The 9,900-nt window shown below is 48.6% G+C and overlaps 1 protein-coding gene across 1 annotated transcript in view; it reads left to right on the top strand.

The window, feature by feature from the left end:
• SCPEP1 (serine carboxypeptidase 1) overlaps window positions 1-9,515 on the top strand; it is a 33,960-nt gene extending 24,445 nt beyond the window's left edge. The window contains exons 7-13 of the mRNA XM_027517363.1: window positions 1,829-1,866; window positions 2,371-2,499; window positions 3,106-3,199; window positions 3,944-4,057; window positions 6,027-6,164; window positions 7,812-7,975; window positions 8,910-9,515. Of these exons, the coding sequence (XP_027373164.1) occupies window positions 1,829-1,866; window positions 2,371-2,499; window positions 3,106-3,199; window positions 3,944-4,057; window positions 6,027-6,164; window positions 7,812-7,975; window positions 8,910-8,972 (740 nt within the window). The 3' untranslated portion in view covers window positions 8,973-9,515. The remainder of the gene's footprint in view (window positions 1-1,828; window positions 1,867-2,370; window positions 2,500-3,105; window positions 3,200-3,943; window positions 4,058-6,026; window positions 6,165-7,811; window positions 7,976-8,909) is intronic.
• Window positions 9,516-9,900: the final 385 nt, after the last annotated feature.

Consider the following 9,900-nt stretch of genomic DNA (forward strand, 5'->3'; position numbering starts at 1 on the left):
TGCCCATTCATTTGTAGAATACAGGTCATCTGTTTGGAGCCTGCAATAACAGAGTTGAGTAGTTGCAACAGAGACCAGCTGACCTGCAAAGCCAAACACATTTACTGTTTGTCCCTTTACAGAAAAGGTTTGCCAATCCCTGGTCTAGATAAAGCAGGAAATGGGATGCCTTGGAGGACTGCAGTTGATTCTTTATAAGAAACCGAGGCCCAGGCTTGATGGTTTAGCTGGAGAGGAGAATGACAGCTAGTTTCTGAAGGACCTGGTGTGTCTGCATTTCTCAGGGTGTGTCCTGAAGAATATCAGCCCAGTGAAGTGCTATGCAAAGGGCTCCATGGCCAAATAAGTTTTGCAAGTGCCAAATACTGGCCGCACCTCCTCAAGGTTCACAGGCACATTAAAGGCTCTGTTAAGTCCTGCAGTTAAAAAAAAAAAGTGTTGTCTTTTGCATAACCCCAAAGGTATTTAGCCAACAAATCATATTTCTGTGTTAATACCTAGGGTAGCATCCTGCAGAAGTGAGGTTATTTGAAACAGACTTTGAGATGGTTGGGCTTTGGGGGAACTGTTGAAGGCTTTGTAGCAAAGGAGTGGTGCATTAGCCATTGTGTCATCTTAATGCCCTCTTGTAAGTTAAAAATGTTCCTGTTGCTCAAACATCTCCAGTATGGTGGCTATCAGGGATATAAAAGAGAGAGATTGAATAAATAAGGGCTGTGTTTTCATTTACTCTTTTCTCCTTTTGGAGAAGCTATTTTGTTACCCTACCCTAATGATTGGAGTAGGAAGTGGCAACCTGCTCCAGTATTCTTGCCTGGAAAATCCCATGTACAAAGGAGCCTGGTGGGCTGCAGTCCATGGGGTCACAAAGAGTCAGACATGACTGAGTTACTGAGCATGAGTGCCATGTATTCAAATGTGCTCTATAAGTTACGGTCCTTGATGGAAGTCCAAGTGTGTGTGAGTCACTCAGTCGTGTCCAGCTCTTTGTGACCCCATGGACTGTAGACCTCCGGGCTCCTCTGTCCATGGAATTCTCCAGACAAGAATACTGGAGTGGGTTGCCGTTTCCTTCTCCATTGATATAAGTCAACTGTACTTCAATTTAAGAAAAATTACAGAAAACAAAAGAAAACCACATAAGCAAAAAAAAAAAGTTGTGCTTGCTACCTTCTTAGCACTTCTATCAATGGACTAGCCTTAGTTACGGTAACTGTGAACTTGTCCAAACCAAGCCCACCTGTTCTCTGTGAAGTTGGGTGTTGTCTTACTCACATTTGTCTCATAAAACTCATTATTGGCTTTACTCCAGTTCTCACGCCTTTACATTCTCAGTGTACTTTTGGAATTGAATTGATTGGCAGTATAGCCCCAGAAACTTGATGCAATCAGTATTCGTCCTTAATTAGCTCCTTGGTGGAAACTTGTGTCCTCAAATTGGAGGAGCGGGCAGGGTGCAGAGCAGAGCGGAGCAGAGGGCGGGGAAATACCTTATACCCTCACAGTCGAGAAGCGTGCAGATAAGCGCTGCCGCTGCACACGCACGGCCTGTCCGTGGAGCCGTCCCTGGCGCTGACTCACTGGTTGGGCCGGTATCAGGCCAGATTAATGTGGCCCTTTAGCCCTGACTCAACAGAAAGGTTCCACACCCTCACCCCACCTCCCAGCCACCAAGACATGAGCCCTGGTGGGTTAAGGAGCCTTCAGACCCAAAGCCACTGTGTTTCTTGCTTCTGTCTCTCTCTGCTTTGGGAGGAAAGCTGGTTAGGTATTTTGAGGGGAGGACAATCACAGAAAACTCACTCTGTCCCTACGTGGTGTCCTTTAGATTCGGTGCTCTCCTGGGGACCGTACCTGTACAGTGTGGTAAGTAGACGAGCCCAAACTCTCAGCCTGACAGCCCAGCTGACTTCCTCTGGCTGTGTCTGCAGGAGGGACCAAGCTAGTTGGGTTTGTCTGTGCGGTTGACACTGCCCCTTAGGGACCTATTTAATAATCCATATCAAGTTGAAAACCGTAAGCAACAGCCGGCCTTGGGGACAAATTTAAAGAAACATCAACACAGTTATCCCATTGCTCCAGGTACTAGACATGCACATTTTAAAATCTCCCCGGATTTTTATTATAGACATTTCCGGATATGCAGAAAGGTTGAATGATCATGGTGAACACGCATATAGCCATCACCTAGACTTGGTTGCTATTTTCTGGCATTTCCCTCATCAGTAAACACAGCGCTTGTTATGCTGTGCTTTTCTATGAACGTCCCCCTTGCTTCTGCCGCCCACTCTTTCTGTTACCCATGCCTACCCTGAGTGATGCCAGAGTTCTGTCTCTTGCCAAGTCAGAGTGTTCTTGTTTGCATTCCAGTCTCTTCTAGATGACCAGGGTTTGGCAGAGGTGTCTAATGTTGCAGAGGAAGTCCTGGATGCCCTGAGCAAGGAACTCTACCAAGAGGCCACCAGGCTCTGGGAGAAAGCAGAAATGGTCATTGAACAGGTAAGAGGGGATGTGTTTGGGCCAGCCTACTTGGCTTTTCCCTGGGGGTGAAGGGACCTTGGTTGGTATTGTCAGGGCTGGGGTCTATCCAGAGACTGCCCACAAGTCTGGAAATGATGTCAAGCTAAACAATATATCTGACCAGTCTGAGCAGCGACAAGGTCAGAAAGCCACCCAGCCTGCAAGACTTGCCTGTCCCTCAGCTGAAAATATGGATTCTATAAGAAAGAATATGTCCCGCCAAGGTGAGTGTTTGGGTCCTTGCCAGCCAGTATTCTGGCCGCAGTGAGCCAGGAGGACGAATCCACAGGTTGAGGACTTGAGTGTGTAGGACCCTCTGCAGATTCTTCCTGGAAATTAACACACAGGCTCTTGGTTTTCTCCTGTGGCATTGGAGCCATCCTTGGATGAGCTACCCCCAGGAGACCGTGTTGGCACTGCTGGTCTCTGGGCCTCCAGAGCTTATTTCTTTCTGGTCTGAGCAAATGTACAAAATTAAAGCTGTCCTTGGACAAGATGGGGAGCCAGGTACCTTACTGTTTTGCAGCTCTGGTAATGGATAAACAAAGAAAAGAAATAACACAATTCATTTCTTGTGTATTTCAGAACACAGATGGGGTGAACTTTTATAACATCTTAACTAAGAGCTCGTCTGTGTCCAGAGTGGTGTCGAATCTAGAATTCACCCAGAAACACCTTGGTGAGTGGACCTTGACGTTGGGAGACCATGTCTCAGCTTCCCTGCGTCTACCAATTTTTTGAAAAGTTTTATTGACATATAGTTTACATACCATAACATTCACCCATGTTGTGTAATTCAGTGGGTTTTAGTGCATTTAGAACATTTCATCACCACAGTCCTGTTTTAGAACATTTCCATCACCCCAGAGAGATCCCACATGTCTGTCTGCAGTCAGTTTCTTTTCCCACTTCCAGCCTCAGGCAACCACTAACCTGCTTTCTGTCTCTCTAGATTTGCCTTTTCAGGACATTTCACATAGATGGGATCATGCATGAGGTAGTCTTGCACTTAACACGGTGTTTTTGAAATTTGGAAACCAGCTTCTACACGTTGAATTACAATGTTAAGCCTCCTAAAGGCTGGATTGAGTTGTTTTCACTGCGGGTGCTGAATGCCTGATAGCCTCCCTTTATACAGAAGCTGCCAGAGGCCTCTAGGTTCCACTCAGCTGATTTCCTTAGGCCGTGCTGGAGAACCTTACTGGCCCCAAAGGACATAAAATGCACCAGACAAAGCCAATAAAGCCTCTCCACTTGGAAGACGTTCCTGACTTTCCCCCCCATCTGGGGGAATCAGGGGACCACTTTTCATCTTCCAGGTGCAAGCCTCCCTCTCACAGCATCCCTGGCAGCTTAGAAAAGAGGGAGGGCCTCTTGGTCTTGTTTCCAGTCCTTTGACTCACCGTGTACCAGTTTGTTTTAGTTCATCTTTTCCAGCGCCACGTGAGACAGCTCCAGCAGGATCCCTTAAGTCAGCTCATGAACGGTCCCATCAGGAAGAAGCTCAGAATTATTCCTGAAGACTGCATCTGGGGAGGTAACTTGTGTGACTTCATGAAGTGTTGTTTGTAGAGCCGGGGGTGAAAGAGGTGACGATTCAAAGCCTTAATTTGTAGAATGGGTGTTAGTGGTGCTAAGTGTGTTCAGTTGCAGGTAGAATATTATTACCGTTCACATTTGATAGATGGGCAGACATACAGAGACAGTGAGTGGCATGCCAAAACTGGCTCAGAATAAAGGATTGGTGAGGGAAGTGGGCGGGGAAAGAAATGAAGCGGTGGGTTGTAAGTTGATCACTGTTGAAGCCAGGAGTGGGTCCATGAGAATCATCATCACCATCTCCTCGTTACTTTTATGTCAGTGTGAACTTTTCCGTAATAAAAACTTGAGATTTTAAAAAGCCATGCCCAAGGCCACGGTTGGTTATGAGTGTATTGAAAAAAAAAAAAAATCATTTTTCGGCAGGGTTTGAGCAGGTCGGCCTCTGCAGGTATCCTGATGTGGATGATGAGGTCTGTCATCTGTTGCCTTCTGGTCTGAAGGTCATGGGGGGAAATATGGGAGTCCTCAGGGACCAGGATGAGGGAGAAATAATCTAGCGAAAGTTCCTGCTCAATCGTACAGGGAAGCCATGAACAAGCGGGACTCCCATGCTCCTGGAGGGGGAACCCGCCAAGCTGAGGAGGGTTTTTTTCATGTCCAAGAGCCCCAAAGCCATGTTCCATGGGGTGGAACCTTGACAGCTGCAGAGAGACTGGGACTGGACCAGCCTCCCAACCCTCAGAGAGGTCAGCAGAGCACTCGTCCTAGACCTGGTGTCTTCAAGTCCCCGTCACCCCCTGGAGTTCTTTAGAAATGAAGGGAAGGTTCGCTCAAATAAAAGAATGCAGTTTCAGAGCCGTGAGGGATGCAGACAGCTGTGGGGGGCTGTGGCGCTGAGGAAGAGCAGATGTGAGTATCCCCGGGAGGCCAGGTGCAGGCCAGGCTCACGAGAACACACCTTGTCAGCTCAGCCCCCTCCTCTTACCCTCATGGCTGTGTCGTCCGGCCCCAGCTTCTCTCGTTACAGGGACTTTTGCAGATGAAAACTGCTAAGGACAAACTCCCCCTGGCTCTGGGTGTGCCTGTGTAGGGTCTGGAAATGAGACTCCTTTCTGGGCACCCTCGGTGTCCTGAGCCCAGTCTGTAGTCTGCCGGCTGTGTGTTCCTATCCCAGCTTGCCACTCACTGTGTTGCCCAGGGCATGTTTCTCAGCCTCTCTGAGCCTCATGTTCCTTGCACAGAGTTGATGAAGGAAGGAGGCCCTGGGATGTTGCTGACACAGGACGTACTTAGCACAGTGACTGGCAGATAAAATTCAGTGGTGGCTGTTGCCCTTGTTTTTCAACATGGTCAGGGATCCAACAAGAATGGTGTGCAGACCGCCTCCCCTGTTGCCCGGGGCTGGTCATCCATGTGGCTGTACCAGGGACAAGCTCCAGCTATGTTCAGGGCCGGTTTGTTGATGATTTCAGTTAGCCCTACTTAACCTGGCCCTGGAAGAAAGCAAAAATCAGAAACCTTAGCCTTGGTGTTACTCAGTAAAGGAGGAAAACTCAGCTGACCCCAAAGCCGTGGTGTTGGAGAAGACTCTTGAGAGTCCCTTGGACTGTAAGGAGATCCAACCAGTCCATGCTAAAGGAGATCAGTCCTGTTTCCTTGGGCACTGGCCTTCTCTCGGTTTCCAACCCTCATGACACACAGCATCTGCTCTTGTCACGAGCACCTGAGTGAACAGAGCGTGTGCGCTGTTAGTGCTCGCCTTCTGCACGGCCAGCCTGGGGCACGGATTTCCAGGCCAGTGGGTTCTGGGCCGGCGGGTTCTGTTGGGGAAGCAGTGGTGTGTTCAGGCTTCCTCACATGGTGTGTGGCGGTCACTCTTGGGGTCCTGGAGGCTCTGGACTGAAGAGTGCCTCTTGCTCAGGCAGGTTCCAAGCCGCTCTCTCTTTCTCCTTCCCCTTGTACAGGCCAGGCCCCCATCGTCTTCCTGAACATGGAGGGGGACTTCATGAAGCCGGTCATCAGCATTGTGGACGAGCTGCTGGAAGCCGGGGTCAACGTGACCGTGTATAATGGACAGCTCGACCTCATCGTGGACACCATGGGTAGCAACCGGTCTGAGGGGAAAGAGGAGGCAGTGTTGTGGATGGAGCTGGCCCCTTGCTCGGGGGAGGGAAGTGACATTGATGTGGCAGGAGGAGGGCCATTTTCCGTTACCTGCATCCACCTCTGACCTTGGCTCTTTGAAGAGGGCAGGGCTGCCCGAGGTGGTGACCCCCTCAGAGAAGTCCGGCCTGTCCTTCTTTTGAGGTCTTCAGTCAGTCAGTTCAGTCGCTCAGTCGTATCTGACTCTTCACGACCCCATGAACTGCAGCACGCCAGGCCTCCTTGTCCATCACCAACTCCCAGAGCTTGCTCAAACTCATATCCATTGAGTCGGTGATGCCATCCAACCATCTCATCCTCTGTCGTCCCCTTCTCCCGCCTTCAATCTTTCCCAGCATCAGGGTCTTTTCCAATGAGTCAGTTCTTCTCATCAGTTGGCCAAAGTATAGGAGTTTCAGCTTTAGCATCAGTCCTTCCAATGAATATTCAGGACTGATTTCCTTTAGGATGGACTGGTTGGATCTCCTTGCAGTCCAAGGGACTCTCAAGAGTCTTCTTCAGCACCACAGTTCAAAAGTGTCAATTCTTTGGTGCTCAGCTTTCTTTATCGTCCAGCTCTCACATCCATACATGACTACTGGAAAAACCATAACTTCAACCAGATGGACCTTTGACAGCAAAGTAATGTCTCTGCTTTTTAATATGCTGTCTAGGTTAGTCATAGCTTTTCTTCCAAAGAACAAGTGTCTTTTTTAATTTCATGGCTGCAGTGATTTTGGAGCCCAAGAAAATAAAGTCTGTCACTGTTTCCGTTGTTGCCCCATTTATTTGCTATGAAGTGATGAGATCAGATACCATCCATGATCTTAGTTTTCTGAATGTTGAGTTTTTCTGAAAGTTGACCTTTAGAGGTATGATTAAAGAAAAGGTTAATTCGCACCCCCACCTCAGAATTTAGAAAGAAGATGTTTCCTTGACCATTGGACAAAGACACCAGTTAGCTAAGGGAAAGCCTCTCTTTTTGTGTCAAGGAGAAGGTAACACTGCAAGGGGAAGGCTGCTGACCCTATCCAGCTGAGGACCCAGGGGACGTGGTCTTTGTGGGGTCCCTGCCACGCTGCCTGCCACCCTGTGCCCACCTCCTGGTTTCAGGAGGGCCAGGGAGAGGCTCAGACTGAGGCATGTGATCTGGCGAGTGTCAGCAGCACTGAATATTTCTGCGACTTGTGAGCCAAGATCACTGAGGACATTTTGAAACGGTTCTGCATTTCTTCCATGTACTCCCCACGTGGTCCACCGTCTGCCTACCTGGGGCTTTTCTGTCCTCCTGGCAGCCCTGCCTGCCCCCAGAGGTCCCAAGGCTCCTTCCTTTGGAGCGGGGGAGCCATGGGAGGGTCATGGGCAAAAAGCACAGCTGTTAGGTTTGTCCTGGGCAGCCTGGCTGTGGCTGGGGCACCCAGTGCTACAAATGCAGAGTCTCAGGTCCCGCCGGATGTACTCCATTGGAATTTGCATTTTAGAAGGATCCCAAGTGCATTTTGTGTGCCTCCCCACTTTCAAATTCTGTGCCAAGTTATAGGACCCAGATTTCGGTTTCTGCTCTTCTCAGCTCTTCATGCTGGGCCATGCTTTGTCCCTCTTGCCAGGTCAGGAGAACTGGATGCGAAAACTGAAATGGAAAGAATTGCCCAAATTCAGGCAGCTGAAGTGGAAGCCCCTACACAGTGACCCCAGATCTTCAGAAACATCTGCCTTTGTCAAGTCCTACAAGAACCTGGCTTTCTACTGGATTCTCAGAGCTGGACACATGGTGAGAGTCAGCGTCTGTCCCAGATTCACGGCTCTGGGGGTGGAGGGAGCCACACGCGCTGGTCTCATAGGTGCCTGGGGATCGGTGTGTTTGCTTCACTGGAGTAGTTAGTCTGCTGAGAGATTTAATGCTGGGGTCTCTACCCTCTGCTCTTCAGGTTAAATGAGTTGAATGTTGCTTTCCTCTGGACAGTTTGTCCTGAATAGGAGAGAGGAAGGAATTGTCTTTCCCTAACATTTTTTGCTTTTTTTAAAATTTTTCTTTTAACGGCTATACTGTTTTATTTATTTATCTGATTTTTTGACTGCGCTAGGTTTTTCTCTAGTTGCGGTTCACAAGAGAAAAACAGTGGATTCTCTCATGGTAGAGCAGGGGCTCTAGGCACACAGGCTTCAGTCCTTGCAGGTCGTGGGCTCCAGAGCACCAGCTCAGTAGCCTGGGCTACAAGGGCTGAGTTGCCCTGCGGCATGTGGCATCTTCCCAGACCAGGAATCGAAGCCATGTTCCCTGCTTTGGCAGGAGGATTTTTAACCACTGGACTACCAGGGAAGTCCTCCCTGACGTTTTGAGGGAGTGATATTAGAGCTCAGTCATCTGTAAGGCTGAGCGCAGTGCAGGGTGCAAGGCAGGGAGTGCATGTTAGCAGCAGTGGCTCTGGAAGTTACGGAAAAGGAGGCACGTTTCCTTCCTGAATGTTGAGTCCTCTGGACCCCTGCAGCCCAGCATCATGGGAGCTCGGGAAAGCGTGTGTCCAGCACAGGGGTCATTTCACAGAAGGGGTGCTCTCTCGAGGATGGCACCCAGGCACGGCTGTCCTCCAAGGGCGTTATCACGAAACTGGTCCCCTTCCCGGGAGCCGGGTCTCGGAGCCAGTCCTGACCCCAGGCCCAGGCAGAGAGCCGGGAGCGCTAACGCAGATCCTCCTTGCTTCCAGGTTCCTTCCGACCAACCGGACATGGCCCTGAAAATGATGAGGCTGGTGACTCAGCAAGAATAGGATGGCCTGGGCTGGCTGCAGGTGAACTGCTTGGCCTCAGGGCACGGGAGCCCCGGGAGCAGTCTGGTGCTGTAGGAACCACCCTTCTCCCCTCGAGTCTGACTCCCGGGGAGCGGCTGACTTGGGCTGATTGTGCAAGTTCCCGTCAGCTTTGGCAGAGAACAGAATCATTGCCTCTGTAGCAACTTGCAAATCATTTCTGCTTGGGAAGACTTTTTTAAAAAAATGGATTTGTTTTAATCAAAATGAAGAATTGAAATAGCTTAATGTTTTCTTATTATAAAAGCAAATTGTGTGACTTACAGAGAAAACTGGAGATGCAAACAAAGAACCAAATAAATATCTGTATGCTCCTTTCCCAGGGAAAAGCACTATTACCAGTTAAGTGTTCTCCCTACAACCCTTTTTTTGCTATATATACATACATATTTTTTTACAAAAACGCAATCATTGCTGTGTTATGTCATGGTCCATTTTGTTCACACATCAGTATGTCCTGAACACCTTTTCGTGTCAATAAATTGTTCTCCTGTAACATTTTAATGTGTGCTGAGCATCCAATTTTATAGCTGTACCGTAATTTACCTACTAAATACTCAGTTGTTTCCCATAAGCAGTTTCTAGTTTGTTGCTTTTATAAACGGTGCTCTGGTGATATTTCCTGATAGTTACATTTTTACACACATCCTTATCATTTTATTACAAAAATTCCCCAAAAGTATACTGGTCAGGTCAAAAAATTGTAACATTTTTTAAATGCTGAGTTTGGGACTTTTAAGTGTAATTCATGGCTTATGATCTACAAAGGCTTCAATGATAGCCTTGAAACAAATACCACTTCTGGTAGTTGTGGGGCTAAGATTTTGAAAACCCAACACAGAGTCTTATCCTGCTGAGTGTGGGGAAAGAGTTACAATGGGTTACGCCT

This window comes from Bos indicus x Bos taurus, chromosome 19, assembly GCF_003369695.1.
Source record: "Bos indicus x Bos taurus breed Angus x Brahman F1 hybrid chromosome 19, Bos_hybrid_MaternalHap_v2.0, whole genome shotgun sequence".
NCBI classification, from domain to species: Eukaryota; Metazoa; Chordata; class Mammalia; order Artiodactyla; family Bovidae; genus Bos; species Bos indicus x Bos taurus.